General features: G+C 46.5%; 4 protein-coding genes across 4 annotated transcripts; 3 read left to right on the top strand and 1 right to left on the bottom strand.

Moving 5' to 3' along the window:
• Positions 1–35: 35 nt before the first annotated feature.
• On the top strand, positions 36–2,757 carry LOC6612341 (ubiquitin carboxyl-terminal hydrolase 30 homolog). The gene is made up of 4 exons (XM_002036815.2): positions 36–403; positions 458–1,734; positions 1,946–2,145; positions 2,217–2,757. Exons 1-4 carry the CDS (start codon positions 322–324, stop codon positions 2,332–2,334), a joined length of 1,677 nt encoding a protein of 558 aa, XP_002036851.2. The 5' UTR covers positions 36–321; the 3' UTR covers positions 2,335–2,757.
• Positions 2,758–2,933: 176 nt separating this feature from the next.
• Positions 2,934–5,987, top strand: LOC6612343 (males-absent on the first protein). Its single transcript, XM_032725095.1, has one exon. The coding sequence runs from the start codon at positions 3,019–3,021 to the stop codon at positions 5,500–5,502; it is 2,484 nt and encodes an 827-aa protein (XP_032580986.1). The 5' UTR covers positions 2,934–3,018; the 3' UTR covers positions 5,503–5,987.
• Positions 5,988–6,199: 212 nt separating this feature from the next.
• LOC6612344 (glycosylphosphatidylinositol anchor attachment 1 protein) lies at positions 6,200–8,719 on the top strand. Its single transcript, XM_002036818.2, has 3 exons — positions 6,200–6,473; positions 6,534–8,212; positions 8,286–8,719. Exons 1-3 carry the CDS (start codon positions 6,296–6,298, stop codon positions 8,451–8,453), a joined length of 2,025 nt encoding a protein of 674 aa, XP_002036854.1. The 5' UTR covers positions 6,200–6,295; the 3' UTR covers positions 8,454–8,719.
• A 723-nt stretch (positions 8,720–9,442) lies between these two features.
• LOC6612345 lies at positions 9,443–10,506 on the bottom strand. Its single transcript, XM_002036819.2, is given in 2 exon segments — positions 9,443–9,563; positions 9,565–10,506. Coding segments are annotated over 2 exon segments (876 nt in total). The 5' UTR covers positions 10,366–10,506; the 3' UTR covers positions 9,443–9,488.
• Positions 10,507–24,491: the final 13,985 nt, after the last annotated feature.

The raw sequence follows: 24,491 nt of genomic DNA, 5'->3' as shown, positions 1-24,491 counted from the left end.
GTTTACAAATGTAAGCTGTTAAACTTATGTTGGTTTAATGCTCATAGCAGAAACATTCACATGTCAACGATTAGGTTGAATTTTAAAATACTTGATTTTCTTAGCAAATTTTACGATAATTACGCGCCAGTGTTGTGTAATGGCCGCAAGTTGTGGTGTTAACAACTGAATCGCTTTGCAACACATCAAGAGACACAAAAAATTTTTCCGTCTAAATTCCTAACTAGAGTTATTAGTCTGTGTGATTTTGGCGGCTGGTTTGGGAGTTCCCGGTACCGCAGTGATCTGCACCGGAAAAGCAGCCATCAGAAATCTTAAGCCATGGAGAGCGAGAAGATTCTAATGGCCGCCGGAGTGACGGTAGCCGCCGTAGTCGGAGCCTTCGTTTTCTGGGGTCCTTCGGGTGAGTAGTAGATCTTCCATGGGGTAGTTCCATACTCCAGCGAAACATTTCCAGGTTCCCGGTTGCGTCAACGACGCGGCCAAATTGCCGGTCTCCACAACTTTGGACTGACCTGCTTCCTAAACACCCTGCTACAGGCGATGGCCGCCTGTCCCCAGTTCATTGCCTGGCTGCAATTGTACAACAACGCCTCGCCGGATCGAAAAAGCTTAATTACCTCGATGTTGAACACCCTGGAGGTGGTTAATGGCACCCATGCCACTCTGCGCGGCGATCCCCACTCGCCGGGAGCCGTTCTCCGGGCTCTGAATGCCCTGGGCTGGGTGATTCCACAGGAGGAGCACGACGCCCACGAGCTGTTCCACGTGCTATTGACCTGCCTGGAGGAGGAGGCCATACGGCCACAGCATCTCGGCTGTCTGTCGGATGCTCTGCCAACGGATAACGATGATAACAGCAGCTTTGCGGGCACAGCCACGCCGGTTGGGGCCTTCCGATCATTTAGCTCCATGGCAGCGGGCCTGGGAGCCAGCCAGAGGATCGGGGATCAACCGAACAGGCCCTCCAGTGCCATGCTCACTGATTTCTTAAACATGGAGTACGATGAGAGCACCAGTTTGCAGCGATTGGTGCGTTCCGAGGCCCACACACCGGATTCGCCTGCCTCTGTTTGCGAACGCGACGGAAACGATCGCCTGGGATCCCTGCTTCTGGATGCCGTTTCGCCAGGGACACCCTTTGGCTTTCCGCTCGTCAATAATCCAGATTCCTTGGCTACGCCTACGTTGGGCGGCGAGCGCTCGTCGCGACCGCGCCTTCCACAATCCCAACAGCAGCAGGATGACGGCCTGAATCGCCGGGTGTCCAGCTCCTGTCGATCTCTGGAACGCCTGCATCGCGGACCGGGTCGGGTGTCCATCTGGTCCAATATGATGCCCAGCCAAGTGGCGCATCCGTTTCAGGGCGCCATGGGCGCCCAGATCGTGTGCAATGGCTGCGGCTCCAAATCGGCCGTACGTTACGATAAGTTCGAAAGCATCACGCTAAATTTGCCGCCGCAACGCAGAACTGGCTTGAGTTTGGGCCACTTGCTCAGCGAGTATATCACATCGGAGGATCTGAGCGATGTCAAGTGTGACTCCTGCAACGAGACCACCACGCACACCAAATCGGTTACGTTCGCCAAACTACCGGCCTGCCTGTGCATCCATGTGGCGCGGACGGTGTGGCTGCCAACTGGACAGGTGTGCAAGCGGAAGGACTATGTGCACTTCCCCGAGAGCCTCTCCATGGCGCCCTACAGCTTCGTGCAGCCCCATCTCAACAGCCAGGTGAGCTTGTGTTGCATATGTTTGCCCAGAATAACAAACTTCCCCTGTAAAAATCATCCTAATATATGATAATTTGAATATATATATCTATAGAATATATAGTTCTTTCCTTTTCTAATTGGTGTACAAAGTAGTGGCATTTAATTCAAGAACAGCTTACATTCAGTAAGTCGCATATTGTTAAAACAAAAACTTTTGTTTATGATTGCAGGCTGGCACACCCTGGGGCTCGACAATGTCGCTGTATTCCTCCAGCCTGCCGATGAACAATGGCGTGGGTGGTGGCGAGGGCTTTGGCACGATGTTCCCCAAGAATCTTTACCGGCTTCTGGCCGTGGTGGTGCACTCCGGGGAGGCAAACTGCGGTCACTTTGTAACCTACAGGCGTGGCTCGTTGCGGAACGCACATCGGTATGGATTCCATAGCCTCCGTATACGTACTATGTGTAATTTTTATGCTAACTCCATGCTATTCTTATTAGGTGGTACTACACATCGGATACGATTGTGCGGGAGGTGAGCATCGACGAGGTGTTGAGCGTTCCCGCCTATCTTTTATTCTACGATCGTGGCCAGCAGAGGCAGCTAAACCTGCGCTAGTCAGGCGAAGGTCGTGGGGATTATTCTAGTCCATATTTTTGATGTGATGAATATGAATATCCAAAACCAAATTCTTTTTGTCGAACGGTGGCCATAGCAAACACGAGTCACATTTATATAAATATATATACATAACACATATATGTACGGGAACCCACGATGATCTGACCTATACTCTGCGGGGTCATGTAATGGTCTACGCATAATCCAAAATGTGCACGGCTAATTGCATATAGGAACTCCCTATCGTCACAGAGAACTCGACTCTTCATTTGTTATCTATGCATTTAAGATTTTTTAAGAATTCCAAATTCATGCCGTGCTTTTAGCTGTCTGTATTTAGCAATGTACACAAGTCAACAACCAATAATTGTTTGCGCGTTAATTCTGTAGGATAGATGTTCAATAAAAATTTCGAAATCAGTTCCAATTTTTTTAATTGCTTCTTCTGAAGGTTTTAGATAAATAAAATATATTATAAACCTTAATGCTCAGAAAAATCCAGAAGGGTAATTTCAAAAAGGGGGCAAAGTATTGTCGCAAGCTATCGATAACGGCCGATTAATAATCGATTATATGGACTTGTTTTTGTGGGAAATCAGGGTTGCATTTTACGCCGTATTTCGTTTCATTTCCCTAAAAAGTGAACAAAAATACGCAATCGGACAAATCTAGCGGCTAAGAATGTCTGAAGCGGAGCTGGAACAGACGCCCAGCGCGGGCCACGTGCAGGAGCAGCCGGCGGAGGAGGAGCACGAGCCGGAACAAGAGCCAACCAATGCGTACACAATTGGCGGTCCGCCGAGGACGCCGGTTGAAGATGCGGCGGCCGAATTGAGCGCCAGTCTGGACGTCAGCGGCTCGGACCAGTCGGCGGAGCAGTCGTTGGACCTCAGCGGTGTCCAAACGGAGGCCGCGGAGGAGTCGGAGCCACCGGCAAAGCGCCAGCATCGCGACATCAGTCCCATTTCGGAGGACAGCACGCCAGCGAGCAGCACATCGACCAGTTCCACCAGGTCGTCCAGCTCCTCGCGGTACGACGACGTTAGCGAGGCGGAGGAGGCACCACCGGAGCCCGAGCCGGAGCAACCACAGCAGCAGCAGCAGGAGGAAAAGGAGGAGGACGGTCAGGAGCAGGTGAAGTCACCAGTTCCAGTTGAATTGCAGGCACAGGAGCCCGCGCAGCCGCAAGAGCAGGAAGTGGAGGTGGACCAGGAAATGGACACCGAGGATGAGCCCTCCTCCAATACGGTAATCTGCGTGGCCGACATCAACGCCTACGGCACTGGTTCCAACATTGACGACTTCGTTATGGATCCCGATGCTCCGTCTAATGCCATAATCACCGAGGTGGTTACCATTCCAGCTCCTCTTCATCTCAAAGGGGCACAACAACTGGGGCTACCATTGGCTGCCCCACCGCCACCACCACCTCCACCAGCAGCGGAAGAAGTTCCCGAGACTCCTGCCTCGCCCACAGATGACGGCGAGGAACCACCAGCGGTAGGTTTATCCTCCTACATGCGCGTTCGCTACATGCAGGAATCGACACCTGGCCTGCCCACCCGGCTGGCGCCGCGTGATCCTCGCCAGCGCAACATGCCTCCGCCAGCCGTAGTACTGCCCGTTCAAACCATACTCAGCGCCAACGTGGAGGCCATTTCTGACGACAGCAGCGAAAGTAGCAGCAGCGATGACGACGAAGAGGAAGAGGAGGACGAAGATGATGCCTTGACCATGGAGCACGACAGCACTTCCAGAGAGACGGTCATAACAACGGGTGACCCTCTGATGCAAAAGATCGATATAAGCGAAAATCCCGACAAGATCTACTATATTCGGCGGGAGGATGGCACCGTGCACCGTGGCCAGGTGCTTCAGTCTCGCACCACTGAGAATGCGGCCGCTCCCGAAGAGTACTACGTCCATTATGTTGGCCTCAATCGCCGCCTGGACGGCTGGGTGGGCCGGCACCGAATCTCGGACAATGCGGATGACTTGGGCGGCATTACTGTGCTGCCAGCGCCACCATTGGCCCCAGATCAGCCAAGTACTAGCAGGGAAATGCTCGCCCAACAGGCCGCCGCGGCGGCAGCTGCCTCATCCGAACGGCAGAAGCGGACGGGCAACAAGGATTACTATCTGTCTTATTGCGAGAACAGTCGCTATGACTACAGCGACCGCAAGATGACACGCTACCAGAAGCGGCGCTACGATGAGATCAACCACGTGCAGAAGAGCCATGCTGAGCTGACCGCCACGCAGGCGGCGCTGGAGAAGGAGCACGAGTCCATTACCAAGATCAAGTACATTGATAAGCTGCAGTTTGGCAACTACGAGATCGACACCTGGTACTTCAGTCCCTTCCCCGAGGAATATGGCAAGGCACGTACGTTATATGTTTGCGAGTACTGCCTAAAGTATATGCGCTTCAGGGCAAGCTATGCCTATCATCTGCACGAATGCGGCCGCAGGCGTCCGCCCGGAAGAGAGATCTACCGCAAGGGCAATATATCCATTTACGAGGTGAACGGCAAGGAGGAGTCACTATACTGCCAGCTTTTGTGCCTGATGGCCAAGCTCTTTCTGGACCACAAGGTTCTGTACTTCGACATGGACCCGTTCCTCTTTTACATTCTCTGCGAGACGGACAAGGAGGGCAGTCACATTGTGGGCTACTTCTCCAAGGAAAAGAAGTCGCTGGAGAACTACAACGTGGCCTGCATTCTGGTATTGCCGCCGCATCAGCGGAAGGGATTTGGAAAACTACTAATAGCCTTTAGCTATGAGCTGTCGCGCAAGGAGGGTGTCATCGGTAGTCCGGAGAAGCCGCTCTCGGATCTGGGTAGGCTGAGCTATCGCAGCTATTGGGCATACACTCTTCTGGAGCTGATGAAAACCCGCTGCGCTCCAGAGCAGATCACAATCAAGGAGCTGAGCGAAATGAGTGGCATCACCCACGACGACATTATCTACACGTTGCAGTCCATGAAGATGATCAAGTATTGGAAGGGCCAGAATGTCATTTGCGTTACGTCCAAGACCATTCAAGATCACCTACAGCTGCCGCAGTTTAAGCAGCCCAAGCTGACCATCGACACCGATTACCTCGTCTGGAGTCCCCAAAATGCAGCTGCAGTGGTCAGAGCTCCGGGAAATTCCGGCTAGCATACGGAACCTGGGGACCCCGTTCTGCTGTCATCGCATATAATTGTTATTGACGATGACGATTAGGATTTTTTTTTGTATTTTTTTTTTAAAAGAAAGCGTAGGAATAGGCTATTTTATTGCACCCCTCCCAATTAAAATTGTATAGTCATATATGTAAACGGAACCATCAGAAGGTTTAACACTAAGCAATGTTATACTTAATATTTGGTTTACAATATTTTTTTTTTTTAGTTAAGTTTTTAGTGTTTGTTGTAACTCTTAATGATAGAACCAAATGTCTACTTCGTTTGGCTAGTGTTTTTCGGAGAGGAAATTTGGAACAACCATTTAAGAATTTTAAAAACTTCAGGGTTCTCGAAAAACTCTGGACTTGTTAAAAACTCCAATCTGAGAACATGATTATGGTTGTACTTTCTCAGATAAGTGCTTCGTTACATTAACGTCAAAAAGAGGAAAAAAATAAATATTTATTCTTTTCATTATTTTTGGAACACATTTCTTGTGAATATCCGAGTATGCCTAATGTTATAAAAATCTAAAACCAAGCGTGAAGGGTAGCTTAATAAGTATATTTTGATATAATAAAAAAAATATATATAAATTTCAAAAACATTGGGAAAATTTTGTTTAATTTCGAGCAATAAAATCCATTGCTAACTCTCTCCTCCCTAGCGTCATACGCAGTCGGTTATCGAGGTTATCGATAACGCCCGCATCGATACAATTCCGCCGGCTTGTCCGATTCGTGTTGTTGTGATTCGGGATATATACAGGTTATAGGGCATCCAAAATGGGTCTGCTGTCCGATCCGTCGATATCGACGCAAAGCAAGCTGGTGGACGGACTGGCGCGCCATGTTCGCAAGGTGTGCTACGCCCTTTATGTGGCGGGTGTGGCCTGGTTCTTCTGTTTGGCGCTGCCGGAGTTTAACCACGGGACATATCTCTCCGAGAATGCCCTTTCGCCAGGTGAGTTACGTGCAGCGTCACCCATAGAGAGTCGCTAACAATTTGTATTATCTGTTGTAGGCTTGGTTTATCCAGAGATCCGCATCGATGCGAATCGTCTGGCCATCCAGCTGCTGGAGGAGCTGCAGCGAGAGCGAAAGGATCATCTGTCCACCACGCCGCACGCCTGGATTGCGGCCAAGATGAACGAGTTTGGCCTGGAGACGCACACCCACAACTACACGTTACGCTACCCATTTGGCGGCGGTAAAGAGTATCACGGCAAGAATATCTACGGCATATTGAGGGCCCCAAGAATTGCCTCCACGGAGGGCATCGTTTTTGCGGCTCCATATCGCGCTGCCAGCTCCGTGCACACGGACATTTCCGCCAGTGTGCCGCTCCTGCTGGCTTTCGCCGATTTCGCCCGACGCAAGAACTACTGGGCGAAGGATCTGATCTTTCTGGTCACCGAACAGGAGCAGCTGGGCATGCAGGCCTGGCTGGAGGCCTATCACGATGGCGACCGGGATCTGGACTTGAGCAAGGCGTACCTGCGTCCTGGCAATTTGCCCGCTCGCGCTGGTTCGCTGCAGGCGGCTCTGAATATTGAAGTTCAGGATCTGGAGATCGACCATGTGGATGTGCGAATTGAGGGCTTGAACGGCAAGCTGCCCAATCTGGATATGTTCAATCTGGTGCAGAGGATTATGGCCCGCGAGGGCATCGCCTCTGGCTATAAGCAAGCGCCACGCAAGAAGCGTCGTCATAGCCAGTCGCACTTCGAGCAGAATCTCCGCCAGATGCTAACCATGCTGGCCAGCCAGTCGTCGGGCGTACCCACTGGCAATCATGGGCTGTTCCACCGTTATCGGATCGATGCTTTGACCATAGCTGCCAATCGGAGGGCCACCCATGCCACACTGAAGGGCAGTCCAGGATCGGCAGCGGTGCCTTTGCTGAAGGCCATTGAGGGAATAGCCAGGAGTCTGAACAATCTGCTGGAGCGCTTCCATCAAAGCTTTTTCTTCTATGTGATCGTGAACAACGATCGCTACATCTCCATTGGGGATTATATGCCCGCTTTGGTGGCTCTGGTGGCTTGTGCCTTCCTTAAGGCCTATCTAACGTGGTCCACGCTCCCGGCGACCAACGCAGAGCTGGAAAAGGCCGCTGACTGGCTTAGGGAGCACGAACAGGAGGCGGAGCTGGAGGAGAACCTAGAGCCGGATAAATTCGAGCTGCCGTATGGATCGGTATTGATCTACCTTACTGCGACCCTGTTGATTGGTTTCCTGTGCAACGTGCTGCCCCTGCAGCAATATTTCCTGGAGATTCCTATGGGCGCCGCACCCCTGACCACCTCAGTACTGAGCTTTCTGTCTCTGATCGGTTTCGTTCTGCCCTTTGTGGTGGTATTGCCGCCCGGAGGATTGGAGCTGCTGCACGTGGCCTTTCTGCTTATCTATGGCTGCGCCTTGATCGTCATCGGGCTGCTCAACTTTGCCCTAGGCTTCTTTGCGGCCGTGCTGACTGTGCCGCTGGTCATCGCGCTGGAGACCAAGGAGGAGAACTCGCGCAGCACGCTGAGGAACACGATCCGCTTGGCAACGCTGGTCATGAACCCCATGATGGTCGTTTATGTGATCGTGCTGGCCATGACATTCTACCAGTTTCCGGAGCTGTCGGTGCAGAAGATCATGCTGAGGGCGGCCACCGCGGCCATGGATGCCTCGGCTTATGGACTCATCGATTCCGTGGTAAGTTATGATTTCAGTTTTCACAACTAATATACATACATTGATAATAAACTGGAATACTTTCCTATTGCAGATCTATGGCAACTGGCTGTACTTTGTCATCTGCACGATATTCCTGCCCCTGTGGATCATCTGCTGGACCTTGTCGCTGTCCAAGCGACGCGACTACGCAGATTACCTGGACTTCGATGAGTCGCCATCAACGTCGCCGCAGCCGCAGTCAAAGGTGAAAACGAATTGAGGAGCCGGACAGCACGGCTTGCCATTATTCACTGGCTACATATATCAACTGGAAATGATCCTAAGATTAAGTGTGATAAACCCAACAAAACTGTGTGTGATGGCGGTAAGAGATTGCACATGCAGAGAAAATTCCATTTAAATGTTATGCATTTGATTAAATGTCTAAATAAACGAAGCCTATTTATTAGTTGGAATAACTAAGTGTAAATGTAATCTAAAATATTTAAATATACCAAGACATTTTCGATGTTGATTCCCAGTTAACTTATCATTTTAAATTACTTATGTGGTTAACTTCACCAGCAGCTTCTTGTTATTTATGGATTTTCCATTATTTTTGCCACTTGGTTTGCACGTAAAGCAGTAATGCATATATTTCCCATCCGTTGGTTATTATTTCTTTTGTCAATCCTTCGTCTTCGCTGGCGTCGTTGGCCAGTGGAGGACAGGAGTTTCTCCATGGAGTGGTGCTCAGCGGAGCACGTGCCTCTTTGAATAAGTGGAAAACTTTTCGACTATGACACGCAACTTAATTTAAACTTTGCACCGCTGCCAGCGCCGTCGTCGTCGCTGCTGGCAATTAGTTATGAGCCAGGATTTGGCTCAATCAGAGGCATGGATGCATGGTGTCCTCGAGCTGCGAACCCGGAGCCCTGCACTTGCCGCACCGTGTTTACCGGCGCCATACAATCTGCAACTTAACAAGAAAACTTTCCTCTCACAACGATTCAAAGGCAGACACAAAGTTTCCAGTGGCACAGTGGTACTTTCATTCGAAATGTAAATGAGAACTTTTCGAATATCTTTTTTTTAAATGGGTAGATAGTTGTAAGATGACATCGGTCATATGTGTGCATATATACATATGCTTTTCCAACTAGTTTAATTAGTTAATTAATCCTCGCAGTTCTAGTCTAATAGCAGCTCTTCAATGTTTCTATGGGTCATCGTTAAAATGCAGAACACCCAAGTGATTTTAGAGTTGTGTATCTTTATTCTATATATTCTACACTATCCAAGGCTGGCCCCTGCGCTAGATGGCCATCTCCTGATCCTGATCCTCTTGGCCCACCGTCCTTCGCAACCATTGGCAAATCGCGTTGGACGAGCATAGGTAGAATCTCGTCCTGAGACTCAGCCACATCGGTTTGGGTGCCCTTGCCGGTGCCTTCGCCTTCACTCAGATCCAAATACAGACCCTCTTCGGACTCCAGCTCCGCCTGTCGCTCCGCGTGGCGTTCCAAAGAGCGCTGACATCGGCTCCAGAGATCCTGGACATCCCGGCTCTCGCAGTCCGACTGAATGGCCTCTACCAGACACTTCATGGATAGTGCACTGTACTCCTGCTCCAGGCTGCGGATCAGCTCCGCATCCTTGTGCAACTGACACTGGACCACCACCTGGCGTTCGAGTGCCTTGGCGTCGAACAGCATTTGATCCAACAGTGCGTCCGTCTCGGCGATCTCGATCCGAAGAAGATCGGCCATCTCCATGGCCGAACTAAGTTCCCGTGGTTTTGGGCATCGCGGCGAGGGCGGCGGTGGTGGTGGCGGCAGCGGCAGATGGGCGGTCTTACACTGGACGCCACGTGGGGTCTTCACATGCGTATCGGTCTTGCGCGTCTTGAGAGCCTTGGGCGCAGCTCGTGCTAGGATACTGGACTTTCGCTTTGGGAAAACTCTTGCCGAGCTGGTCGCTGTGGCGGCGGGGTGTGCGGTATCACTACTAGTCGTGGGCAACTCTGGCACTGCCTTCTCCAGGGATGCCTCCAGCGATCTATAGCTATCCACGCTGTTCAAATGGAGACGACGTGCCTGGTGCAGCAAATTGACGAGAGCGCGATCCAAAACCAAACTCCGGGCACTCGCGGATTCCACTGGCTCCGCGTCATTCAGATGTTCAGTGCTCATCCCGAAGCAGTTTCAGTGGAAAATTTTGATATTATATATGGCTATTCTATGCCGTTGTGGTGTATATATGATTTGGTACTACCGACCGAACCGTAGATCAAACGTGTCGTGTGAGTCCCTGTCGTTGAAGTTGGAATGAAGTGTTGCCAGTTGGAGACGGGCCTACTGGATCCGAAAAACTACAACAAGTTGCTGAGACCTTTAAAAAACATCTTATCATGAGAAGAAATCTTTTTGATTTTGAGACAACTACATTTTTTGCAATCTGAGATTTGTTCGATTTTGAGATCGAAAATTTGAAATCGAGATCGTTTAAAACGGTTTTTTCTCTGATTGTATAAAGGTGTCATAAAGTATGCAGTTCGAAGAATAATTATATATGGTTAGAAATCCTTATGCACAGCCCACTGTTGGCCAATCCGTGCGCATTATCCTTCGACGGCAGGATAAAGGATGCGGGGAGCTCGGGATTGGGGGGCCGGGTTTAAAATTGGCAAGTTGATGTCACATAATTGCCCCTCGAGCGCTCATCTTAATTATTGTGCTCGCTGACTTCCTGTTGCCAGACTTAATTCCCCGTTAAAGCCAACAACACACTCCCTGCGGTCGGTTTCGCCCCACCATCCCCCTTCCCACACACCACACTCATTTTTCGGATCCCTCCGCCGCCCATGGACTTACTGGAGTGGCTGCTGCGTGTGGAAATAATTAAAATTGTTCGAAGAACGAGAGGTGTTGCACTTTGCATGTCGACGAAAGGGGGATTGATGTGCAACATATATATGAGTATGTGCATTAACGTGTCGGTGGTCAGAACAGCCATGCATTCATCGCGGATATAGGGATAATGGGACCTGCGGATCGGTCCTTCAACAAATTTATGGCTTTAACTATTAATCGTTTCATAAATGGAACTTTGAATGATCTGCAAATAAAATCCACTGCCATGAGTTTATCCATTTGTAGAGCGACTTCAATTTTAGTTCCGCTGCATTTTGCGGATTTTTTTCAAACATTCCTTGCTGCTTCTGTTTTAATGAAAAGTGAAAAGTGGGAAAAACAAGTGCGGAATAGAGGAATACCAATCGAGAGCTTTCAATTTGCTCGACCATTGTTCTGCCTTTGTTGGCTTTCGGATTCGGTTTCTTGTTTTTTTCTTTTTTTTTAGCCGGGCTTTACTTTCGAAAAGAATTGAAACTTTGACAGTTATTTGTGTGCTTTGTCCGCCCCCTCGAAACAATGCAAAAGCGGCTCCAATACGCCCCACCCACATAGCCAACCCCCCAAAAATCCCCCTAAACCCCCTATCGAGGAGTCACGTGGCACTCCATTTTTGGAAATGCCAACGATGAGTACGAAAAACTGGGAGGTGAAATGGAAAACAAACGCATAGAAAGACAGGCACGGGAAAAAAGCATCCAAAAGAATATACACATACACTGAGATCTTAGAGATGTTTCTCTTCACAATAATATATGTTTTTGGAATATATTTCGAGTTTTAAGTTGTAAATTGTTGCAAAAAAGATTGTACAGCTTAAAATCCAATTGACTTGTGCAAAGGGCAACCCAAACCAACTATTCCTATCACTTTGGAGGCTTAAAAACAATTTTATTTTTTAAATTTTTGGAAAAGGCAAAAATTTCTTAAAACGGTGGGCATTTTAATCATAGCTTTGCTAAAAATGGTCATAAAGCTGACAGAATACCTGTTTTGAGCAGCTACTTACAAGGGCTAACCATCCCTATCCCTTTTTGACCGATTTAGGGAAACTAATTTTTCGGCCAATTTTTGCATTTTCGGTAAGGGGTTACATCATCAAAATTTGCAAAAAATGGCCAAAAAAAAGAATTCCAATTTGAGGACACAGTTCGATTGGAAATTTAAATACGAGATCACCGATGTATAACATTCCATATTTGAATGATTCTATCGATTGTTATGCCAAGAACTGTGATATTTTTTAGGCGGAAAATTCGAAAATGGTTTTAGCACAAAATTTGATTATTTGCTTTCTTTGGCATTGTACAACAAAATTCGTAGAGCAACTATTTTGATTGAAACAAATGATCTCTAGATTTTTGCCAGTGCAGATGCTGGCAAACCGAAAGAAGTGAACAAATAACGAAATAATATTGCATGCGAATAAAAATGCCGTCAAAACTGCCAATTTCTCTCAATTTGTAAAGTTTGTCGAATTCGGTATTTGTTTTTCTACTTTCCAACCCACTGATATGTTTTGTGTGTGCAGATTTCCATGGCGCTCCGAAGTTTTCAACTACCAGTAGTTGAGGATTGTGGATTTTTTATTCCAGTATTCCAGGCTGCCTTGAAAATTTAATTTCGTCCTGCTTCTACTTTAGACTTTTACAACACTTTGACGCTGCTCTTAATCAAAGTTTGCCCAGCGACAATAAAACTTGCGATTTTATTTACAAACAATCAGAGCCTACGATGGGTCCTTCGAAAAGGGGGAAAACAAAGCCACAAAGGGAGCGGGAAAATTGTGGGAAAGTGGAGAAAGCAGAGAAAGTCGGAGGCCGTTGGATGAATGACAAACGAAACGAGACTCGAGTAGGCAAACTAGAAATGAGTGGAGTGCATGAGGGAATTTGCCAAATTGAGCGAAAAGGACCAGATACTTCAAATGGGATTTACAGTACGCACTGCTTAAGTATGCCATCATTTAGTTAAATGATCACAGTCCTGAGAATTTGTGTTTCATTTGCATAGAATATAGTCGTGTTATCTACAGAACTAGCAAACCAAAGTTGATCGAGTAGGTTGCTTCAAAAGGGGTATGACTGTACTTCTTTGTGTGTGTTTGTGCGGCCTGCATTGGGTGGCATGGAGATAGTACAGAGCAACAGCTACCCGCATGACGTTTTTTATTGCGGGGCGCTCTCGTCGTGCTCCCACACACACACACTCACACACACACCGCCATTAGCAGAGTGAAAGAGAGGGTGGGACAGGGAGCCAAAGAGAGGCATTTACAGCCCGAGTGAGTGTCTTTTCTTAGTCCCTAAATTCAGCCGGCATTCAATTTCTTTGCCTGTGTCCCATGTCGAGCAGTTGTTTAGCACATTAAGCCACTAAAACAACTGGCTGGCGCAGAAAGAGACGGAAGAGCGGGGCCAGAAAGAGAGGGCTAGTGTTGGAGGTGAGGTGCCAAAACACATCCCTCTTCTCTGCTCCAAGTTGTCAGCTGTTTTACGGCCAAGTTATGACGTGCCTCCGTCACTGGCTTAAGTACGTACAAAAAAAAAAAAAAACTGAAACATGATAGAAGTGAAATGAAAACAAGCAACAAAAAACTAATGATACAAAAAGCCGACTCAAATACCCTTACCAAAAGAATGCTATTCTTCAGCAATCAAATATTGCAATGACTCCTAAAAAGAAAGTAATTAAATGCGTTTTGGTAGATATTCCGGATTTATACAATGTACATTTTACTTTGCTATGGTCAAATACTTTTTGTGAGAGTATAAAAGCTAAAGACAAGAAAATAATAAAAAAAAAAATGAAAAAAAAACGAGCATGTTGGCCTGGCCAAAAGGTAGGAAAAGCCGGGAAAGGGAAAACTTTTATGCGCTGCTGTCGCTGGCGAACACAACTTTTGCCTTTTATGTCCTTGTCGTCTGCTATCAGTGTATGTATGTGTATATGAGTATATATATATTTTTATGTGTGTGTGGGTGTATATATCCGAATACGCACTGCTGCATGTGTGTGAGTTCTTATGGCGTTTTGTGTGACATTTATTGTCATTTAACTGTGACAAAGTTAGCGGATAAGCATACACGGCGCTATGAGGCATCTGCACAATGTCATCTTTTCGGATGGATTGATGGGCGTATATCTCAGTAGGCGTGGCTGGCGGTACACCAAACTTCAGACCCAGCTACAATTTTGAGAAATCGAGTAACAAAATTTCAAAATCTCATCTAAGTGCAGGTAAAATGATAGTTACATTTTTCGATAACACATTGAGCCTGCTTTCACTTCCTGTGCAGAATGGTGATCGATCTGGATAGTGACGAAAAGATGCTGCCAGCGGAAAATGTAGCCACTGGTGGAATGGAAATGAGCCGTAGATTAGAAGATATATACGCGCGGAAAGGGCCAATTGCATATCATCCATCGAAACAAAAGACTAAAGCTATGAATAATATATTTGCCAATAGGTAGAATTAAAATATTTAAAATACCCTGTAAATATGATCGAATGAATATAATAGTTAAATTGAAACTTTCGTTTTTCATTTTGCCTTGGGAGAGAGACATGTTAATGCGTTAATTCCGGCAATCCTGATTCAGCGGATATTTGCTCACTTTTCCAAAAGGACACCTTTCGACCCGACAAGTGTAACAGCGCCTTCGCCTTTTTTTTATTTGCTTTATTGATGAGTCATCAGCCAAGGATGCGGACGAAGGATACGCACTTGATATGCTGCCCGGTTTATTGCCGGATTTTACGATCCGATTGGGAAACGTTTTCGATTTACGCCAAAATGGGCAAGTGACGGCGAGCATGTGTTGAAGGGACATAAAAGGGAGTTGGGGGAAATTGATTGATAATTGATAACGCCACACACGACACGACCCCATAGGAGTTCATATACATATGAGTTTGCTAGTATTAACCTTGAAATATGTTTGGTATGGTATTAAATCTAGTTACTTATTATGATTATTATGCGGTGCAGCAGCATAGTCACTAGAAACTGGTGAATCTTTGATGACCCGAGTATGCCCGCCTCTTGCTTTCCAAGTGAATTGCTTTCGAAACCGGAGGCTGTCCTGATTTGGGACTCCTTGCCCGGCAATTTATGTTGGCAGGGTCGTCCTCGGTCCGTCGTCCAGATGTTTGGTCGCATATGCAGATTAAGTTGGAAGCAGATCATGTTGGCGGTGGTCTCCAGACTCCAGACTTCAGACTCCACCAGCCCAGTAGCCAGCATCCACAGAAGCCAGACAAAGACGAGGAGGACGGAAATGGAGCAAACTAAACTGTTGTTGGCTTGTTAGGCAGATGGTAGACATATCCCCAGCCGGATGTTCGCCCAAGGATATGCTTACAAGGCAAACAAATTTACCCATAATGCTGTCAGATGCATATCGGCCCCACTTCGGACATCCACAGTCATCCATTATTTGAATACCCTTACACTCTCACTGTTTTTAGCCCGGCATTATGATGGGCCCACTTAGTCGTAGATGGTAGAGTATTATTTTCGCTCGGCCCAAGCCGAGATTGCATCCAACATCCTCGACTGCCTTTCTTGGGGGCCTGGAAAATTTGTTGATTTTAGTGCTGCTGCCAAGACAGGATTCAACTGAAGTTGCGCTGCCTGCTGTTGCAGGACTGAGCGAAAAAGTTGCTAATTGCAACAAAAATCAACATTTGAAAAGCTCTCTACTGGTTCTTTTTTAATTCCACTAAATATTTATCAGTTGTTAAGATAACAAGTATGTAGTATATGTTTGATATATTTTTCCCAGTGTAACGCCTTTGCTGCTGCAATTTTTAAAATATACACAAAGCAAAGAGGAAAGATGTCCTGTGCGAAAGGGAAATTGGCCGCCCGCTGGGATCCGTATCCGTTGGCTGTTTTTCCGATGTTGTTGCTGCTGGTGTTGTAGTTGTTGTTGTTGATAGTGCCGGCCAGATGGCCACGCCCCTCCCACCCCCAGCGCCCCTCGGTTGCGATGGCATCTTGGTGATTCTTTCACGGCTTGCATCCGTTTTTTTGGTCCTGGCAGATGAATGATGCTGCCTTGAATGCCCAGCTGCTCTGACTCCCACTCCTGCTGCTCCAGCTCCTGCTCCTACTGCTGTTTCCCCGCCGGATGTTCCGGTTGTGGCCACTCCGGGCCATCAAAGGAGCCAAGGAAGCCAACGGAGTTGGGCAGACCATCATTTGTGTATTTGCCAGACAAATTGGATTTCAACTGCGGCCGGCCAGCTCCCTCGCCAGCCGGCTTGCTCAATTAACTTTGTTGCCCAGATCCAGATCCCGATACAGATCCAGATCCAAACAGGCCATTTCTCAGACGTGCCATCATCTTCCTTCACTTGTGACTCCTTGCAGCTGGCGTTCCTTTTTCGGTATCTCTCAGCATTGCGGCGTGCCAGTTGTCCATGAATCCTTGGATCCTTCGGCTTGTTTCCTGGTTTCTTGGTCCGGACACACATCGGACTGCATGCTTGATAAATGGCCAGTGATTATGCCACGCCCCCCGCCCAACGCCTTGTGCCGCATCGAAAGGGGGCGGTGGCGGATTAGTGATGTAAGCCACAAATGCACATCGATTAGCATCGCCAACTGGACTAGGAATATAAATCGAACTGGGGGGCCGGGCCAAGATCGATGGCCTTTGGGCCAAGGAATCGATTCGAGCCATGTATTTATGTATGGCCAGAAATCCAGTTCTTATTTCTGATTATATTAACAATTTGTTAGGTATTCATAATTGGTCAGCGTGACATTTCTGATCGATTCCTATTAAAGTTGCAGCTTTGTAATTGGAATTAAGTATGCAACAAAGAAACGCAATCAATGCAAAAATCATATTTGAATAATTTATTGTGCGCTTTTTTGCATTTTGCAATGCGCATAATGAGTGTGAGTGAATGAATACGAGTGAATGAGTGCATGAGTGCGCTAAACACCCGCATTGGCTAAATGCACAAATTTGCTATATTTATTTAGCGAAATTTGTGATATGGACATGCTGCTCCGGGCGATGAATGTTTGAATAAACAACCACAAAAATGAATGTAATGTGGGGGAAAAACGCAGATGCCGAACCGAAAACCCAGTGCTCTGTAAAAACAAATTAATTCGAATGAAATTGCAAATACTAAAATGCACAACAAACAGGATACTTTATATTCATAAACTAGGTAGCTAATCAAAAGCTGAATTCAAGCACACCACTGAAATACTGAAATATGAATATGGCTAACAGGGCAGTTGCAGGAGTCATAGAAAGGACAGTTGGCTGGCTGGAAAGTGGGTCCTTTGGCACAGTGTCGGATGGTAAAGAGATGACAGCAACGCGATAATGATTTCCGTTTTCACACCTCGCTGCGACACAAAGGATGTCAAATGGAAAGCTCCCACCCAGAACAAGGGGCGTAGCTCTTTCCATTCTCTGTTCCTGGTTCTGTTTTTTTTTTTTCGTGAGCAGGGGTTTAGGGGTTATGCCGGCGGTAGAAGCGGAAGTGCAGCATTTGCACATTTCCGGCGCTGCTCACTCAGCCCGTGCATAATCGATTAACTGGCGCGCATAAACATGACCGCAAATGTGCAAATGCAAAAACACAGGGGCGTGGGCTTTGGGGGGTTGAATGGGGGCTGGTGGCTTGCCACTGGGAGCGTTGGGGGGAAACTTTGTAGCGGGTGATGTCGACAAGCATAAATGCAAATGCCATGGCAATACATATGCAAATTACTTCGCGCACACTCTGCCTCACAAAAATGCACCGCAATCCGGACGGATACGAATCCCGGATACGGGTAGCAGCACTACGTCCATGGCACTGGCGGGGGGCATGTGGCATGGTGCATTGGCGGATCTGGCATGCTTATAGTCTGCCGCTAATTTTGTGTTTTCTCTGCGGGCTGGCAGCCACTAAACTAATTGCCAAGTGAGATTCTATACCCACCCATTGCCATCTGCATTTCCCTGGGAAATCGTCGAGTGCACGCCGTTGCGATGCGGATATACGGATCGAATTGCACGGCGGAGAATTAGTGATGGTTGAACGGGTCCAAGATATGGGAAAAGTGCACTGAAGTGCCCGGGAAACACTCCAGAATCAATCAGGAATAAATATGGGAAATATCGAGTGAGTGAGTGGCTCGATGTTCTTCAATAACTTTGAAATACTTTCCCATGTTTCTTATAATTTATGGTTAATTAACCCAATGCATTTCATTTCCAGCAATAAGTAAGCAAATTGAATTAGCAATTCCTTGTAATTAAATGAAGCAAACTGCAATCGATGCCATTAATAATAAATATAAATCAAACTGAATATTGAAGACCCTTTGAAGTACGGAAAACCGTTTGCCGAATTCCCAGCTGTGTAATCGATCTAGTTTTGGGGTCATCACCCAGTATCCCAGCATCCCAGCATCCAGTAGCCCGTTTCCAGTGTCCAAGTGAACAGTTTCGTCTGTAGCCAATAGTCGGTATTCCACACCCAGGATGTCTTGTTTGCCATCGAATTACTTTGGAATTGACAAAAGGGCTCTCGGTTGGCCAAAATCCCGGTGAAATTTATGACCCTGTCCGGGGGCGAACAAAAGGGGAGATTTGCTGGAGAATGGAATGGCCGGAATGGCATGGTGGAGTCAAGTAAATCAGAGGCCAAAAATGGCGCAAAACTTTTGCCTTGATTTTTGGCAAATTAATTTTAGTTAAATTTCAACACGTTTATTTCGTGTGTAAGGTGGAAATAAGGGGCGGTGCGGAGGATGGGGTTTTGCGAAACCCGACAACTTATGAGCCGGGGGCGGTGGTTTTTGAAGGGGCGGGGTAGTTTGGGGGCCAAAAAGTTGGGTGTTCTACGGTACAGCGTGTTGGAAATTTCGAGGCGCATAACTTTTGCCATATTGTTTTTGAGTCGTGAGCGCAAATTGAAAAAGCAGATGGAAATTCAAGAGCGGGCCGCCGGTGTTAGAAATTAGAAAGGGGGCTGTGCGGCGGTTGGGGCACTTTTCGCCAGGTAATGGGGTAATTTGAGATGCCCTGCCCCGTTTGATGCAGACATTTCGGATAGCTAAAAACAAAAGTATACCCGGCGGTTGCCAAAGTGCCCAAAAGTTGCTAAAATCCAACCAAGCCACCAGCCCATTTCCAAACAATTTCCATCCAACTCCTGTCTTGATTTCTACAAAGTCTATTGAAGATGCGTGTCACAGGAAAGGTGCGTTGAATTGCGTAAATCGAGTGGGGGAATAAGTTGGAAAATAAACCCAAGGCCTTAAAGTCAATGAATGTGCCAGCATTGTTACCAAATTCAAAACGTAATGGACTAAATATGTATGTGCAGGTATTTGCACAAACGGTGCCTGAAAAGCATAGCATACTTTTTTGGGCTCGCCTTTAAGAAAAGCATATTACTCAAGTTGGCATGGACACCGTTTGCAGTGGTTTCTCTGTACCAGTGGCATTGTCATTATGACCACGTCTCCTCTTCCCAGCCATTTATTCGACTGTTTTCCTACCATTTTCCCACATTTCCCATCTGCTATCTGGTGGTCCAAGGAACAGGTCCTTTTTCCGGCTGCTGTTGTCGGTTTTGTTGATTCCTAATCAGAAACGTGTTTGCATGCACACAGTGCCATTGAGTGGGTGGCTCCGACTGGGTGGGTGGAAAAGTGTGGAGTGCTGGATGAGGGAACGGGTGGAGAGGTAAGAAAAATCGGAGGAGGCTGTGACCACCCGTTGCTGTCGCTTGAGTAATGGCTGCAATAGGCAACGTGCAACGCCCGGAAAACTTAGGAAGAGGTGCTGAAAATAGTGGAAACGGCAGGGGGGACGGCAGACACTGATGCACTGAACGAAAATAGTACGAACATATATGTATATGTCAAAATGCAATATAATTGCAAACACCAAAGTAATCAATGTTTTTTTTAAGTTCCACTTTTAAGATAATTCAGTTGAAGCTTTCAAGGTCTAGTTATTTTTGTCAGTGTATGAAAAATGTGACGGAAACGGCGGTTTGAGGGGCGCAGGGGAAGTGGCTGGCAGGAGACAACCGGCAGACAGTGGAAGACAAGTGCAAGGACTAGCCAAGTACAGAGTACAATGTGTTTTGCTGCGTGCGTGGTTTCATTTTCAATTCCGTTTTCCTGTCACACACACCCCTCCAACACCAAAAAAGTAGCGAGAGCAGCGTCAGACAAAATTTAACGAATTTGGAAGCTTATTATACAAAAAGACTTGCTTACACATTTGCAATATGTGTAATTTTATACTTAGTTATTTTTTCAAGTGCACAGTGGGCGTTGTGGGATTTGATGCGCAGAGATATAAAGCGGAAGTGGCTTTATGCAACATGCGTTCGACAATCAAGCGGCTGCAAGTCAAAAGTCGAAACTTTATTTGCAGCTGCACACAGAGAAAACCTCAACCACAGACGCAAAAAAAAAGAAATTTGGCAAAGTGAGTAAGTGAGTAAGGGGAAACGGTGCAGGAAGTGTGTGGAAAACACGGAGAAGGAAAACTGAAATCAAAATCGAAACATTCATTCATTTATTCATGGCATTAGTTTCTGACAGACGGCTGCACCTTTGCCCTCAATCACCTGCTCAATCACCCCCCTTTCAGCCCCCATTACCCCCAATTCAGCCCATTTTCATCGCATTCAAAGCAGTTGCAGATGGCGCCTAAAGTTACGCTAAGCTACTTTTTTTACTCACTCATCACACACAGGGTATATCGATTGGATTGCAACTCATTTGAATTTACACAGATTTTATAACAAACTTTCTTATTACACATAATAACATAATTCCATTTCCTTCGTTACTACTTAACTTTCTGCAGACAATCAAAATCGTTTTGATATGTTAAGAAAATGAAGTACACAGTATTTGTATGCTTCGAATCCTTTTTCTGCATGGAGATCCTTGTAAATGATTTGCAGAGCCTGAAATGAGATGGAGTATAAATACATACAGATGCTGTAGCAGCTGATTCAACTAATCGTTATATTCCACACTCGAATACACTTTACTCAACGACCCTCGACAAGGACATGGCCGCTCTGAGTCCTTTCGCTTCCTTTGCTTGCCACCCCTTCCAGTTGTTTAGTGTTTGCCTTGTCCTTTGTCTTTTAACTTTATTGGCACACTGAGAGAAATCAGTGAACATATGAGGAGAATTGCTGTTTGCTAGTTAGCACATACTGAATTCTGGTAGCGGGGTCAACGGGTCGTATGATCAATATTTATTGGAAAAATCTTTTTTAAATTTTCACATAATTTTTATATTAATATCACAGAATATTTTTGTACCACCATGTTTTGCGCAGTTTTCTCGACATGTCATTTTGCACACAACACTCAAAATGCGAAATGCGAAAGACGAACACGCAGTTGAAGATGGAGTATTTCATAAATATCCAGATGCGAGCAGCAAGGCGAGCAAAAACCAAATGGCAGCTGCAGCTGTTGCTGCTGATTCTTCGGATGCGGATTGGGATTCAGCAGCCGCCGCTCCTTGCGTTGCCTTATATCCTGGCACATCCTAACGATGTGCTGAGTGGTCAATTGTGTGTCCGAACACGACCACACATCACATCGCACATCTCCTGCTGCTGGGCAAACAATTTGCGTAAAATTGTTTTTTTATGCATCATCAAGTTGAATTTTCACAGCTTTCGCAGCTTTCCCACTTTCCCTTCGCAGCCAGTGTGCATTTGCCATTTCGGGCCGGCTAATTGTTTCTGGCCAAATAAATCTGTGCGCCAGACAGCGATAAATCAATATCATGCGCGTATGTCTGCCGGCTGTGTGTACATATTCGCACATAGCCAGGCCGCACTGTAGCGCAACTAAAGCGCAAATATATGGAAAGCACAATCAACGCTCGAATTAATCCATTGGGGAATCAATAGAAATTCAATTGGATTTCCGCATCGGTTAGTGGAGCTCGCTTGGCCTAATTTGAATTACCAGCGAAGTGTGTATGGCATTATGGTACTTAGTTCTCTTTGACTTTCAGTGAACTAAACTCATACTTGGTATGTACGAATGAATGTAATTGAAGTACAAACTTGAGGACCTTAAAGTACTTGCAATATGACTTCGTTCTCAGCTCGATGCCGCAACTTGAACCTCAAATGGAACCGAAAATAGTCGTCGGCAAGCCAGCAACATGCAAAGTTCAGATGATAAACAAGTGGAAGTTATTGCAATGATTTTCCAATCTGGTGGCGCCACTCAACGCAGCACGCCATGTGTCGGTTGGTTTCGCCTGGAAAACTTGGGGAAATTGCAGCCATCGGTTCGGGGAAATCGAACCTGTCGCCTAGCATATCACAACCGATGCTGATGGCGATGATCGTGTGGTTGATGATGGCGACGGTGATGATGATGGTGCGGCTGCCACACACAAGCTAGACCGAATCCCCAGCAACCAGTGGGATGCCATGTGTACAGTGGCCTCCATGTCTATGGTTCGCTGGAAAATGTACAAAAAAGTATTCTAGTTCTGTGACATCATAACTTATCACCTAGCAGGATTCAAGTTTCATTTTATTTTCTTACGTATATTTTATGGTCTGCCCTACGTACTATATGTACGTCGCGCACTGTACTAGAAACCTTTCGTCTGGGAAAGGACTTCCCACTTAATGTGTGTGCGTGACCGAGAATCCGGAGGCTTCAAGACCGCAACCATAAAAGACATAATAATCGTAATAAGCCGAGGCCCAAGAAAGCAACTTCAAGGACTACGGATAGTGGGTAAGTCCTTGGGTGGGTCAGAGGGTGGTGCGAAATCGGCAAACGGCAAATGGCGACAATGCGGTAAACTTTGCCTAAGCAAATCGCACGGCCCACTGCAAAGCCAATTTTGGCCAGTGGGTGGAAAAATCGAGGTGGCTGTGTGAAGGGGAAATGATTGCAGATATGGACATTGCACAAATGCATCGAAACAACTGGACTGCAATCTGAAATCTGAAATCCCCCGAAACTGCTGGCATCCATTTTCGTTCATCTTTGCGGCACGAATGGGCACCGATATGTCCGGACACTCTGTGTCCGTCCGTCCGTCTGTCCGTAGGAGAGATTTGCAATTCACGTACATAAACAATGACAGCTCGGCCACAGTAACTGCAGAAGTGGAAGCGACAGCTCCAGGAAGAGGACCTATGCACTGAACAAAATTATGGAGTTAAGCAAACCACATAGATAATGAAGAGAATGTAACGCAAACTGAGCGGAATATTAGTGTTCATTCAGCCTATGGCCTGAAAATTAATCATTTCAAAACAATTTTCCTTTCTAGCTACCATTGTTTCTCGCAGTGCACTGAGAGAATCGGAGTTAGTAGCCCGTTGGCCCGAAGGCACCGACTGAATGCGAATGAGATGCAATGAAAGCCGAGGCAGTGGAAAATCGGGAGGTAAAGCCAACATTGCATGTTGCATCGCAAATGGAGATTATTTATGAAACATGTATGTATGTGTATGTGCACCACACCCTCGTGCGTTTGCATCTGCCTGGGCCTCATTTTGCAGTTGTGGAAATTCACAAAAGTCTGCCCCACCCACGCTGCATGTACACTGAGAAATATTGGCACAGAATCAACGAAATATTCTGTACTAATACATAGTTACGGAGCCATTTTCAATTAAATATTACAAACTGAATGTTTTAAGCATTTACTAACTAAATATCCGTCGTGAGAAGTTGCATGTACCATTTTTTGTGCAGTGTGGAAGGCCGTGCTCCAAGTGCTGCCGTTGCATCTGCAATGGCAATTGCAAGTGCACGGTTGACAGGGACAGCGGCACCAGCGGCACTTTGCGGCTTTATGAGCTGCTGTGGTCTACGGCTCTACGTCTCCACGGGTCTCCATGTCTCCGGGTTGGCGGGATTACGGCTTTACGGGTCCCGGGGTCCTTCATTATTTAGCGCTAAAAATGCCAAACGTGGCTCTGCAGCAGGCTGCATTTTCAGCAGGCTGTAAATAAGCAAATTTGCCAAAGAGGCCACAGTCACAAGGGCATTAAGCCTGGCCAAAAAGAATGAAAATGGGGAAAGCTGGCAAGTTAGCTTCAAACGCAGAGATTGAAAGACTTATACAACTGTTGCTGTGAGTCTGAAATCAATGGAGAAGTCTAACTAGGTAATGATAGTCAACTAATCGGGATCATCCACATGTGTATTATTGCAAATTTTAAAAGTATAAACAATCAAATCTTTAGTAGTTCAATGCTGAATCGGTATAATAAATGAAATATTGTTTAAATCTTAAGTATTATTTACCTATACAAGAAACTCGAACTTACCATTCTAGACGCGTTACCAAATTGCAATACATATATGCTATATGTATATATATGTAGAAAGCAAATCAAATATAGTCGTTAT

This window comes from Drosophila sechellia, chromosome X, assembly GCF_004382195.2.
Source record: "Drosophila sechellia strain sech25 chromosome X, ASM438219v1, whole genome shotgun sequence".
NCBI classification, from domain to species: Eukaryota; Metazoa; Arthropoda; class Insecta; order Diptera; family Drosophilidae; genus Drosophila; species Drosophila sechellia.
The sequence above is the reverse complement of the archived record's forward strand: the minus strand, read 5'-3'. Positions and strand labels throughout refer to the sequence as shown.

Coding starts and splice junctions, on each gene's coding strand:
- LOC6612343 (XM_032725095.1), top strand. CDS start 3,019: ATGTCTGAAGCGGAGCTGGAACAGACGCCCAGCGCGGGCCACGTGCAG.
- LOC6612344 (XM_002036818.2), top strand. CDS start 6,296: ATGGGTCTGCTGTCCGATCCGTCGATATCGACGCAAAGCAAGCTGGTG. Junction 6,474..6,533: donor CGAGAATGCCCTTTCGCCAG/GTGAGTTACGTG, acceptor TATCTGTTGTAG/GCTTGGTTTATCCAGAGATC. Junction 8,213..8,285: donor ATGGACTCATCGATTCCGTG/GTAAGTTATGAT, acceptor TTCCTATTGCAG/ATCTATGGCAACTGGCTGTA.
- LOC6612341 (XM_002036815.2), top strand. CDS start 322: ATGGAGAGCGAGAAGATTCTAATGGCCGCCGGAGTGACGGTAGCCGCC. Junction 404..457: donor CGTTTTCTGGGGTCCTTCGG/GTGAGTAGTAGA, acceptor AAACATTTCCAG/GTTCCCGGTTGCGTCAACGA. Junction 1,735..1,945: donor AGCCCCATCTCAACAGCCAG/GTGAGCTTGTGT, acceptor TTATGATTGCAG/GCTGGCACACCCTGGGGCTC.